This window comes from Candoia aspera, chromosome 3 (genome assembly GCF_035149785.1).
Source record: "Candoia aspera isolate rCanAsp1 chromosome 3, rCanAsp1.hap2, whole genome shotgun sequence".
NCBI lineage: Eukaryota > Metazoa > Chordata > Lepidosauria > Squamata > Boidae > Candoia > Candoia aspera.
In genome coordinates, this window is record NC_086155.1 from 173,897,832 (window position 1) to 173,911,306 (window position 13,475).

Sequence of the window (13,475 nt, forward strand, 5' to 3'; positions counted from 1 at the left end):
CCAGACTTCATGCCTCCTATACCCCTCAAGATTTTATCCTAAAAGTTGGTGGAGTTCCATTTCTACAATTTTTAACAAAACTCCCCCCAAGACACACCCTAAAACCCAGCCCCAAACAGCTTTTTTTCAGAACAATATAAACCACCCATTTTTGGCATCTGCCAGATATCATTGCTTTTTCATTATTATTTCAATGCATCCCAACGTTACTGGATCTTTCCCCACCATTGGCAAATAGACTTCAACAAAGATTTGCCACAAGTACACGTTTAAAATTCTTCTTATTTATATTATATGTAAATATATACTTATATATTTTGTTAAGGGCCTATATCTCAGTAGGTTTTGTGAATCATTGTGCCTAACACTCTTCTTAATCATTGTCGTAGCTCAACCTTTTAACCATTAAACCTTATCTGGATGTTCTGTCTGTCATTATTTCTATACTTTCCTCTCCTTGGTTTGTATTGCTCTATTGATTTAAAATTTGCCTTTGTACAAGAATTGTATAAAAATCCATATCAGTATGCTTTAGGGAAAGATGTCTATGCTACATTTCTCACAGTTTTTGAATTTAAAATAAAGTATCATTGTCTTTCACTTTGTCTGCAAATTTCCTTCAGATGCTATTAAGGACTGGTATCTTACCAACATGCAATCATGGGCCAACAGAACATATTATTTCCTTAAACCTGAAAGGGTTAAGAGATTCTAGAAAACAACATGTAGTTTTAACTCATCTCAAATCTTTAACTTCTGGTGGTGCTTTTTTATAGGATACTCATTTAATAGAGCATAAACATATTTTGTGTAGTGACTGAGTTGGACTGGGTTTTTTTTTACAAATGTTTCAACCAGGGTAGAAGGAGTGGTTATCTTGATTCATAAACATATTTCTTCTCAGCTTCAACAAGTTATAACTGATATGAAATACTTTTTTAAAAGTTTTGTTATTAAACTCTCTGTTATAACTAAATAATCATGGTACGATTATTGTTTATGGGCCTAAATTGGACTCCCTCCTATATTTCAAGAATATTTCCATTAAGTATATGTTATAAAGGTAAAGGTTTCCCTTGACATTATGATATATCCTAATGTAATTTATGAGGAAGGGGGGAGCCTTCAAATGAGATTTAGGTCTTGAATTGGATAGAAATACATCTATCTGTGAAAACCACTGCTAATGAGAACTGTAATTTAAACATACAGTATATTAAACTAAAATTGAATTAAAATTGAGACTTCATTATCTATTAGACTCATCAATACTATTGCAAGATGTCTAACTAATAGTCTATACAGGGAGTTACAACAGACTAAGTACAACATTTTATCACAATGGACTGAGTTTGCTTTAACAAACTTATATCAAAGATACTTGGAAAATGGTGAAAGACCTGGCCAAATTTTAGCAAATAACCTGAAGAGGGAAAATGATGAAAAAATGGTTACAGGCATTATGGATGGGAATGATACGATACATAGCTCTCCTGAAAATACACATTTTCTATTTTTAAAAATTTTACTCTGACCTACAGTACATAGTATAGCTGAAGATCTGTTTGATAAAGATATACAGGCTTCATAAAGATTAAGCTAAAACTGATCTTCTACAACTACATTTCTTACAATAATGATTAGTTTTCCTGTTACTATGGATGAGATAAAAAAATGATTTCAACTATTGGTAAGACACCAGAACTTTGTGAATAAGCTGTAGAATGGGATAAAACATTTGGCAATATATTTGTTCCTAAACATTATACAAGGTACAATAAGATGTTTGAATATGGTATCATATCTTTTTCATTTCATGAGGCATATGTCATATACAAAAACTTGGTAAAGATCCCACTTTCTGTTCTAACTATCATCCTATCTCGTTGATTAATGTAGATATTAAAGCCTTAACCTTTGTTTTAGCCGAAAGATCTCAACAGTCTTTGGATTTGGGTAAATGCTCTCGAAATGAATGTAATTCTTAGGATACTTTATATTTTGTGTGGGAATTTATATATCAGTGTGTGTGAGGGTGTGTGTGTGCGCACAAACACACAAGTAGTTCTCACTTACCAACTGCAATTAGGACTGGCAACTCCATCACTAAGTGAAGTGGTTGTTAAGTGTAACATCATGTGACCATGCCCAACTTACTACATCAGTTCTGCTGTGGTCATTAAGCAAATCATCGTGGGTCATTAAGTGCAATATGATGTGACCGTGACTTGTGACTTCCTGCTAGCTTCCCCATTGACTTTGCTTGTTGGAAGCCAGCTGTGAAGGTCACAAATGGCAATTGTGACCACACCAGTTGCAAAGTGCCTGAATGGTGATCACATGACTGCAGGGATGCTGCGATGGCCACAAGTTTGAGGACCTGTCATAAGCCTACTTTTTCAGCACCGATCAGTTGCTGAACGAGGCAATCAGTAAGTGAAGCAATCAGTAAAAGTGTGTGTATATATAAATGTGTGTGTGTATAAACGGAAAACATTTTGAAAAACTCAATACATTGTTCTATAATCTTCTGTGGAGTTCTTCAGTTCCATGGATATCTTTGAAAAAGATGCAATTGTCAGTTAAAGATGGAGTTCCAGTCTTCTGAATCCTGAACTGAACTGTACACATCTTCTGACTAGAACCAGTAGCTGACTAGAGCTGATTTCTTTCTGGATGTGCAGCAGTCAAAGGGTTCACACATACAACCTTCCTCTCTCCTACTGGTTGCTGGAAGAAATAGTGGTTTCACACAACACACTGAACCAAGTCAAGAGCTGGGCAAACACGTGGTATGCCTACCAATACTCAGCCGGCAGAGGGGCAGAAGAGAACCCTATGTTTGTTCCAACTAAGCTACCCTCGTGTAACCAAGTCAAAAGTGGAATTGCCCTAAAGTGCCACCTAGTGAGTTCTCCAAGAAAGAGTCAGAAGCAGCAACAGCTGAAAATATGAAGCTCTCTAATGCAGAACTCACTGGCAGATTCCTGCTGCCAGAGAAGATACCATCCAACATTGAGTCAGGACAATGCCCAAATTACACCCGTGGTAGCCTGGAGACAAACTAGTGAAGCAGTGGACGTTGGTCTGTTTTCTCTTGGTGCAAAGACTCATGGGATAACAGGAATTTCCTGTTAGATTACCAGAAGCTAATATCCAACTTATTTCTATTTGCTACTTAACAAAGAGGTAGCATATTTAAGTTATGTCATGAGACAAACTGCGGTAACTGCTGGATTTATGTTTTCGGGGGGCGGGGAGCAATGAGTCAACATTAACTGAGTCTGCACTGGACCACAAAGTAGATGAACATGTTTTAGCCTAATTAGTTGTGTAAACCAAGTCTGTATAATTAATTTAAGGTTCAATATGTCAAGTACTGTAAACTAAAAAAAAAAACAAACCCTAGGGGAACTAAGTAAACTATGGTTACGAGTACTGCATACATCTGGGTTGTGAAAATCCAGATGACTACTAGATAGCAGCAAAAAGAGTGAATTTTCTATATTTCTTTATTGCCTCTAGTTGTAGTCTAGATTTTAGTGCTCCAGATCGGATACACCTAGCGTGAACACAGCCATTAAGTGTCTGGCTTAAAACAAATTAAGTTATAACATGAAAACTGCAGAATATATACTATAACAATAAAATTCACTCTATTATTTTTTCATATACTTTCATATGAAGAGAATAACTGTGTTTGCACAACATAATGAATCACAAACTAGCTAAACATATTTTAGTCCAGCATATTATACAAACCCAACCCATGTGGTTCAGTGCACTCTACAAACCTAAAAAACTGGGTTGAGGAAAAGGATAGTCAAATTAACAGTGAGTAAGTATACTATACCAACTGAACATATGTCAGTGCTTTGGACTACAATTCCTTCATTCTCTTGCTACTGGCCACGCCGATTGCTGTTACTGGGCTCTGAAGTCCAAACCATCAGACTCTGGTCTACATGCCCTCTGCATTTCAAAATCAAACCATCTTTGCCCATTACTTTCTCTACATCCAATCCGATGACCATTTGTAGAACATGGAGGCTTGCTCATCAGTTTCTGACATTCTGATTGGTCCTAATAAAAGTATTGTCCAATTTGGATTTTTCATCTAATGCGTACCAGACACCTGTGTGAACAAGTAAGGCTCACTCCTGAGTGGTAATTTTGTGGCACCTTAAAAGCTTCAAATATGAATTCAATATTTCAGTAATCTGGTTCGTACGTGTGTGTGTGTGTGTGTGTGTGTGTGTACAGAAGACATCTGGGTGCATTCGATTAAAAATCTATAAATGAATGTTACCTTTATTAGGACCAATGAAGGCGTCATAAACTAGTGAACAAGCTTTTAACTTCTCTACAAGTTGTCATCAGGCTGGAGCACAACAACAATGAGTCGTCCTATTTATTCCCTGTCTTCTCATCCGGAGATCACTCAGTGTTCATTTATATCCGACGGCACTTTAGAAAAACGACTTTTGTTCTGTAGCTTTCTCTCCGTGATTCCGTAAGCACGCCCGCTACAAGGTGGGAGCAAGTTCCTGCCCCCGCGCTCCTTCGGTACGATGCACACGCAGAATCTAAAGTCCGACTCCCGCTTCTCGAGAAAAGTGGGAGTCGCCCTCCCGGTCCCAGAGATGCCTGCCCGCCTGTCCCGATTAGCTAAAGCCGCGAGTGCGAGACGGCAGGCGGGCCATCCTTCCCTTACCTTTTCCTCCTGCCGAAAGTACACAACGCCCCGAGAACCAGAGCAGTAGCGAGCGCCAGACCGAAGGCGCCGAGGGGCAGGAACTCCAAGAGGCCCATCTTAGGGGGAGCCTCGTTTCTCTGCAGCTACCGAAGAAGAGGTCGGCTCCCTGTTCCCCGCGCCCGAGTAAGTTTCTGCGGGGCAGCGACTCCTTCCCTTGCCCTCTCGGTCGCCAGAAAGCCAAACACGAGTGAGCAGCCTCGCTCCGATTGGAGGCGAGCTGTCTAGAGCGTCAGGAGACGGGATTCCCCGGCCCCTCCTCTTGGGATCGGCCAAAAGACTAACGGGAAAAGGGAAAGGGTGAGTCCTTCCCCTCCCCTCCCCTCCCCTCCCCTCCCCGCACGTCATGAAAGAAGAGATTGTTCTTTCTAGGACAGCGGAGAGCTCCGAAGGAAGATCAGTCGCAAACTTGGAAGAAAGCTGCGAGAGCCGAGGAACCTTAAGCGATCTTTTTGCGCCCGCATTGTTACGAGAGCGCCTCGAGCTTTGCTAGTGGTAGGCTTGCATTATACAACTTAGCCTGGCAGAGTTCCGGGATCCCGGAGCGGTTTTCCCAGGACGTTTCCAAAGGTGAGGGAGGCTGGGATTGCTCTGCTGATTCACTCTTCTGGAACCCAAGCCTCCCACCTGCTTTTCAATTGTTTCATACCATCATGCTAATCTGGGACAAGAGCTGGAGAAAGCCTAAGTTATGCCTTCACACATCAATCTAGAATAGGACTCCCTCACTGTGCTGTCTCTAGAGAGACTCTTCCAGGGAAGAAGGTGGTGCGGTACATTGCTATAATTATTATCATCATTATGTATTGATTTGTCTGCGGTGGTTTAGTACAGGATCTCCAGTGTACAGCAATAAAGTTTACACTTCCAAAAATCTAATCAAAATAATCGCAAATGAGGGTTGGGTCAGTAAGCCAATGCATAATAAACCATTCATCCAACAATAAATAGGTCTAATTCAACAAGAGAGGCTAAAGCTTAATGCAGATTTTTTTTTTATTAAAAAAATACACTGTGTACAAGGCAATTAAATCACTATGCCATAAAAATACTTGTAGTTCTCCAGAACTGATTTTGTAATTCATTTTCTCAGCTCATTTTTCAAACTAAAAAATTAAAGTTATCCTACAAATACTGGTTAGCAACCATGTCTCCCACTTAAGACAGCCTTCTGGTTTTCCCTTTTCAGTCATTTGCAATCTTGTACCTGGAGAAGTAAGACCGCAAGAAGTTGTTCAAGTGTAACGTTACACATGTACTCGTTTTGATATTACACTTCTTATGCTTCATTGATTATGAAAAGGCCTTCAATTTTGTCCATCATGTCAAACTGGAATATGCTTAGAAAAATGGAAATCCCAAAATATCTCATTGTTCTCATGCAAAACCTATATACAAGTCAGAAAGCCACATTACAGACAGAACAGGTGAAACAGACTGGCTCCAGGTTGGCAAAGGAATGAAACAAGGCTATATATTTTCCCTTATTTATTCAACCTATATGCTGAATATTTACTAATGGAAGTTGGATTGGAAGAAGATGAACATGGTTTTAAAATTGGAGGAAGAAACATCAATAAACTGCACTAAGCTGATGGCACAATTCTCATAGCTGGATATGGAAAGGATCTGCAAGCCCTAGTAATAAAAGTCATGGAGCACAATGAAAAAATGGGACTACAATTAAATATAAAGAAGACCAAACTAATGACAACAGATACAACAACCAGCCTTAGGAGTGATAATGAAGAAGATATCAAAGTGGTAGATAACTCCTGCCTTTTAGGATCAATCCTGAACAGTAAAGGAATGCAGTCAAGAAATACACTTCAGACTAGCACTTGGTACAGGAGCCATGAAGGCCTTGGAAAAGATATGCAGATGCTGCAATGTGTCTATACCTACAGAGAATAGTACAAACAATGGTGTTCCCTATGACACTCTGTGGAAGAGAAAGTTGGACTTTGAAGAAGCAGGATAGGAAGAGTATTGACACTTTTGAACTTTGGTATTACCATGGACAGCCAAGAAAACAAACAAATGGATCATTGAACAAATGAACCCAGAGTTCTCAGTTGAAGTACAAATAACCAGGCTCAAATTAACCTACTTGGGATACATTAGGCAAAGACTAATGTGGAGAAGGATCTAATTTTGAGAAAGGTGAAAGGAAAAGGAAGAAAAGGATGACCAACAGCAAGGTGGATGGACCAACAGCGGCAATGGGTGCACTATTGGAATACCTGAAGGACCAGGCTCGGGACAAATTATGAAGAAGAAAATGTATCTATGTGATCGCCAAGAGTCGATACCTACTTGATGGTACATAATCAAACACTTCATCTCCACTAAGCACCTCTTCCTGTAATGTCTTCAGGTAATAGGGTTTATCAGGCTCACTTGATGTCCAAATACAATTTCCATCTTGGCTGTACTTCCTATAGAGGAAATTACTGTCTATGTTGCAGAATAGAACCATCCATGCTGGTTTAGGCTAATAGGAATTGTAATATTAGAAGGCTGTTTTAGGAATGCTTAGGAACCAACCAATGGTGAAGGTTATTGTAGGATTAATGCATTTGGATTCAACATAAAAATTTGAAATAACTCCATGTAAGATAGCAAAGAACAAAGGCATTCCACCTGCCTTTCCTGCTTTTTTTTCTTTAGACAATATTTTATACTTAGTGCTATTACATGCCTCTTTTAAACTTCAAGTGACATTCCCTCAGTTTCTTGGGAAGGCAGGCAGGTTTCATTCATCAGTCCCTTCTTAATTTCTTTTGTGAGCTCCTCCTATTGGGCAATATTTTCTTTCTCTTTTTGTGATGGCGTAATATGTGTTTGAAGTGAGGTTAAATTGCTAAACAAATATACTGTCCAACAATCAAAACTGCAGTGAGATCAGACAAACCACTTTTAAAATTATAAACTAGAAATGCTAACCCCTGCCTGAGAATTTATATTAGTAGTAGCAGTAATATTTTAATTAATATTGTTATTATCTATTTTTAACGTTTTACAAAAAGGAATTAAAAAAATAGAAAATGCAAAAAAAGGAAAGAAATATCTGAAAAGCTACAAAAACAAAACAAGTGAGCAAACAAAAAAGAACAGAAAAAGGAGAAACTATTGATATACAGTATATATTATATATTAATCAAATGTCAATCAGATATCTAAATCTACCCTAGGATGATTTAATGATTATCTAAATGATTAATGATTATCTAACATTTATCATAAAATCTATGCCATAGAAAAGCATATTGAGTCATTTTTTTTATTAGTTGATAAAACTGCCTTTTCAAAAATGGGTAAGTCACATAACTCTTGAATTCAATCCTTAATATTAGGAATATTACTACTTTTCCAGGTTCTCAAAATTTGCTTAGCGACACAGGCCTGCTACAACCATAATTTATAAAAAAAAAATCAAATTCCAAAGTTTCAGGAGATAATTTAACATGACATTGACATCTTTAACATTAAAAAATTCTCCATAAACCTATTTATATACATTAAAATATTATTCCAAAAGGATGTCAATGATTCACAAGACCAAATCATATAAGTTAATGACCCCCTCATATTTTTTACCTCCAACAGAGAAAAATCTGATGTCTGTCCTTTCAAATACATTCATAAACTTAAAATAAGATAAACATTTTGATAAATGTTTTAATTTTAAATCTACTGAAGCAAATTTAACATTTTTAAGACCTGCAACCACTGATGTTCTATGATTGCATGTTCCAGTTCTTTAATCCATGAACCACAAATGTCCTTAATGTCAACTTTTACAATGTTCTTTTGTTTTTTTTTATACAAAAAGGATGTGATTTTAATTTCAAACATTGACTCCATCAAGCATATTAACATCTTGGGTTTCTCAGAGGCAACCAACACATACTGAGATGTTAAAATATGCTTGATTATATCACCATTGTTGTGAATTAGGGAGACAAAATTCCTCTTGAACTCTAGAAAATCTTTAAAATAATTTTTACAAAGTAATCGATTTAAACTACTGTATGTATTCCAGCTTCTGCCCATAGCTTCCAGTAGAACATTTTTCTCCCTATCTTTAAACTAGAGTTGTTCCATACAGTTAAATATTCTTGAGCCTCAATATCAAAATCGAATCTATGACCCAACAAGACCCAGACATGTCTGGCTATTCATAAACCCAGGAACAAATGCCCTGTCTATTACATATCAGTCGTAACAATTGCCAGGACCTTAATGGAAATACATAAGAACTTTCCAACAGAGCCCACAAAGGTGGTTGTTCTACTAGATGTTCATTCCAAATAGATGTAGTTAATAAAATATAAGATCAATCTTATTTGTGAAAATGTTGACAGGTTTTAATTATAGGTTATTTTTATATGCTGATGATATTGTAACAATTTTAGATAACTGCACTAATTCACTGCCAAATTTTACACAGATGATTCAACATTTTGATTATAGCTCTCTTTTACTTCCTTTAGGCTCTGAAGTTGCAATAGCACAATGTAAATATTAGGTTTTGTAATTCATATAGATTATATTAAATATCTAGGACTTTATATTTCTAAAACTATTTTTACATATGTGGAATTAAATAAGTTAAACATTTTAGAGAACATTGCCATACATATTTATAGATGGAACAAAATTCCATTAAGTTGGTGGAGTAAAATTAATGTTATTAAAATGAATACTGCTCCAAGATTAATGCATGTATTAAGCAGTATTCTAATGTTAATCCCAAATAAATATTTCTCTGGATAGATAAGTTATTGAGGAAATTTATATGGGAAAATAGACCAACTGGGATTTCATTAGCTAAACTGAGATTATGTATTGGGTATGACTACCCGTCCCTAAAAATATGAAACGATCTGCTAAATCAGTGTTTCTCAACCGCGGCAACTTTAAGATGCATGGACTTCAACTGCCAGAATTCCCCAGACAGCATTCTGGGAGTTGAAGTTGATCCATCATAAAATTGCCAAGATTAAGAAACACTGTCCTAGATCAGAGACAACATTTTTATCCCACTAGTCAAGTAGGAGTAGCCAGTAGCATTCCACTTCTCAAGATGCAGGTTTCACAAGCCATCAAAAATCACAAGGTCAGAAAGGTAATGCTTCTCTCCTAATCCAAGATGTGAATGGATTACATACCTCCTCAGTGATGGGAAAAATGCAGTCATCATCAATGAGACAGTGAGTCACTTATTCATCGTAACATTTTCATAATGTTTTAGTTATAGTCATCTTTATAACTAAAAGCAGTTTTTAGGACTGATTGCAATGTGACAGAGCGAGCCTGGCTTGTAGAATCTGTCTTCTTACCTGAGGAAGGGATATTCCCAATGTTATATGCACTTCCATTAAAAAAAAAACAACCTTATTCTTTGTGAAACAAATTTGAAGCCTCTTACAAAATGGCTGATAGAACATCTGTTCCTGTGTTTTATTTATTTTCACTGCTACTAACAAATTCATATAGAAAAACCAGAACAAGATCAAAAGCATTCAGTATCAAAACAGGAAAAGTTTTAACCCCCACTAAAAACTGGCGGAAACGACACCAAAGATACTTCTACAGCTCACCTGAATCTTAAGAATAAGCCAACTGCACCTCTCTAGGAAGAGAGTTTCATATCAAGAAATCACAGCAGAAAAGATCTACTACAATACAGCAGCCTGTGCTTTGAAAGTAGCAGACAAAAGCCCCACTGAGCATACTTTAGAAGTTGCTTTAATGGTATCTCTTACTCTGTGACTACAAATATTATTATTATTATTATTATTATTATTATTATTATTATTATTATTATTATTATTATTATTATACTTATATTTGCTGCAAAGGAAATTGGAAGCTGCTGCTTTCTATTTCTATTTTCTCTTTTTGCACTTTAGCTTTTTCTCTTTTTCTTTTTTCTTTGTTTTCTTTATTCTGTATTAGTTTGTGTTAATTTTTATGTTCTCTTTAAAACTTGTAGTAACATTTATTTTAAAAAATTAGAAGAAGTTGCTTTAATGCAACCCATGACAGTCTAAGAACATTCTGACTGGGATCTCTCATTGCAATAAGCCATAATGTAGTTTATTTAATTTGCATATGTTGGAGGAACCTAGCCACTGCGGTTTGTAAACCATGGTTTATGGTTGAAAGTGTTGAAGAAACCTAGCCATTTCTAGTTTCTTCAATGGTTAAATCATAGCTAAGCCCGATGTGGGAATCTGCACACTTGTGTGTTTGTATTTCTTTTTTTGCTTTCCTCCAGCCCTTGAGCTGAGCCTAACATGCAGCTTTCAAACCTTTACTCAAAGAATTTACTAACTCTGTGGAGAGATTTAAGGAGGAGTTTCACTTCAAGCTTTGATCTAAGTGCTCTGAAAAAACACCTCAGGGACCTGGTGTGGAGCTGTGCTCACTCTACTGGATCCTCATGGATCCTTGTGGTGGCACCACTTTACTCAAAGGGAAAGAGGGCTTCTCTGCACATTTGCAGAAGCTCCTTTTGATAAAGTGAAGTTTGTTTTTCCAGAATGCCCTCACAAGCAGCAAATTATTATTATTTAAATGCGAAAAACAAGTTTCACATAGCTCTTCATTTAATCCTATTGCCATTACAAAACTGCAGTTTTGTCCAGGCATGTTATACTGAAGGGAAGGATATACTGGTTGGGTAGGTTATTCAGCATAACATTATAGAAAATGGCAGGAATGCAGCCTTTCAGCTCAACCGAGGGCAGTATTTTCCATTGTGTTATCAGTGTTTAATTTCTATGGTTTTAGATTTGGGGGAAGTCAAGCTTCACTCACAACTCTATCTTGCCTGGGGCAGCATCTAAATGTCTAGCACTGATATTTAATTTTAGTATATGGACAGAAAGCTGTCATAAACTACCATATGTGCTTCTCTTTGGCAAGGTACAAACTGCATTTCTAAAAATATAAAGTATTTGTAATATGAAACATTTTGGTACATTTGCATTATATGCTTAACTAGGGCAGTTAAAGACCTAATGGATGCATTCACACAACATAGAAAGGTTGCTTAGTTTTAACCTTAGTTAGATATTTTTGGTGATTTATCATATTGCGCAAACCCAGCCTGTTTGATTAGTTTATCATTCCATATGTTGTACAAACCTTCAAATAGGTTAATTCATAAACCCAATTAAACAGGTTTAGTGAATCCAGCTAATGTTTCATCCATGTATGAAATTAAACCAGGCTTTAGAAGTTAAACCCAATTCACACTTCACAGCAGGATCAGAGTCTGGGAAACAACTCAGAAGGAGAATAAAAAGAAGATTTGCAGAGGTGTCTTAGCCTCCACCAAGTTAAAAGCAATGTAGTATATATTACACATAATTTCAATTTACACAGCCAGTCACTTTCACAGAACTCTGGCACTTGCAAGGGTTAAAAGCAGATAATGTAAACAATTGACATAATGATCAAAATGATCCTGCTGTGGAAAAAAAAACATCCACAGTTAAATAACAGACAATATCGAGTCAATGTCCTGGCCCAGTACCTATGGGAAAAAAGTCTTTAAGGCTTTCTTGAAGGACAACAAGGTTGGGGCCATCCAGACCTCAGTGGAAATAGATGAAGAATGTCTCTGAGTTATATAAGATGACATTGTTTAATACATGGAACACAAAGCATGTCAGAATATAACCTGGTTAGTATACAATCTGATCAGAATACAACCTAGGCATCCATATTATGTTTTTATATGGGAGCTACTTGTCCCCCATATCATGGCTTTTGTATTATTATGTCAATTGGGTTTAATTCAGTCAACTATTTAAGAACTTCCTTGGGGTTTTCAGAGGAATTGGAACTGATCCTTTCTCCTGCTTCATCCCAAACACAGCCTCAAGACCACCAAGTCCTTTCCCTCTTTGTTGGGAGCTCTTTAAGTCCCTGTACCAGTGAATCTTTCCTTTCAGGTTGGTATACCTCTGCAATTGTGTGTTTTAGCTCCTACCTCAAACTGACAGGGGAGTTCACTTTGTCTTTAAGAAGTTGCAGCAGCACTGTTTCTGCTCTTTCAAAAACGTGCCCAAGTTTCCAGGGCCTCACTTGCCTTGAACACTTGGAAAAACAACAAAAACATCCATTGAGTCCGAACTCTGGTTCCATATAGGATCTAGAAAAAAAAATAGAAATCAATAGCTGTAGTGGTCCAGCTGAGAATTTAGAACATTTTGGGAAGCTGTTCCTAAAGCTCTATTATCAAGTGCATCCAGTTGGTTGCCCTTTAACTATTTTTATTTGTATGTTTTTTGTAACTTTTTAATTTTTACATTGGTATAATTCCAGGATCTCTGATTGCTCTGAGAACCTCCTGTTCCAGAACAGCATTTCAGTGTCTCTTTCAGGATAAGGATGTTCTGAAGTCTCCTTAGGTAACTAAAGGCCAGTTGGTGTATTTTAATTTTATAATCAAATAAATGCACAATAGTTATAATACTTCCCTAACTGTTCATTGCCAATCCAGAAGAAGTGTCCTTACTCTGACATAGGCAGCTAGAACTACTTTTGCCAGGGGTAAGCAACATGTAGTCTAGAAGAATACAGAGGTGAATTTTAACAAACTCTATCAAAAAAAGAGCAAAATAACAGGCTTCTTTTGAAAAATAAATGTGTTAGTAATATTGTACTTGCTGCACATGTTCTGCAAGTAATTTGTTTGCTCTTG

At 36.8% G+C, this 13,475-nt stretch overlaps 1 protein-coding gene across 1 annotated transcript in view; it reads right to left on the reverse strand.

Annotated features, from left to right (window-relative positions):
• Nucleotides 1–5,034, reverse strand: part of LOC134494261 (cytochrome P450 7B1) — a 112,098-nt gene extending 107,064 nt beyond the window's left edge. Inside the window, exon 1 of the mRNA XM_063299339.1 lies at nucleotides 4,715–5,034. Within this exon, the coding sequence (XP_063155409.1) occupies nucleotides 4,715–4,812 (98 nt within the window). The 5' untranslated portion in view covers nucleotides 4,813–5,034. The remainder of the gene's footprint in view (nucleotides 1–4,714) is intronic.
• Nucleotides 5,035–13,475: the final 8,441 nt, after the last annotated feature.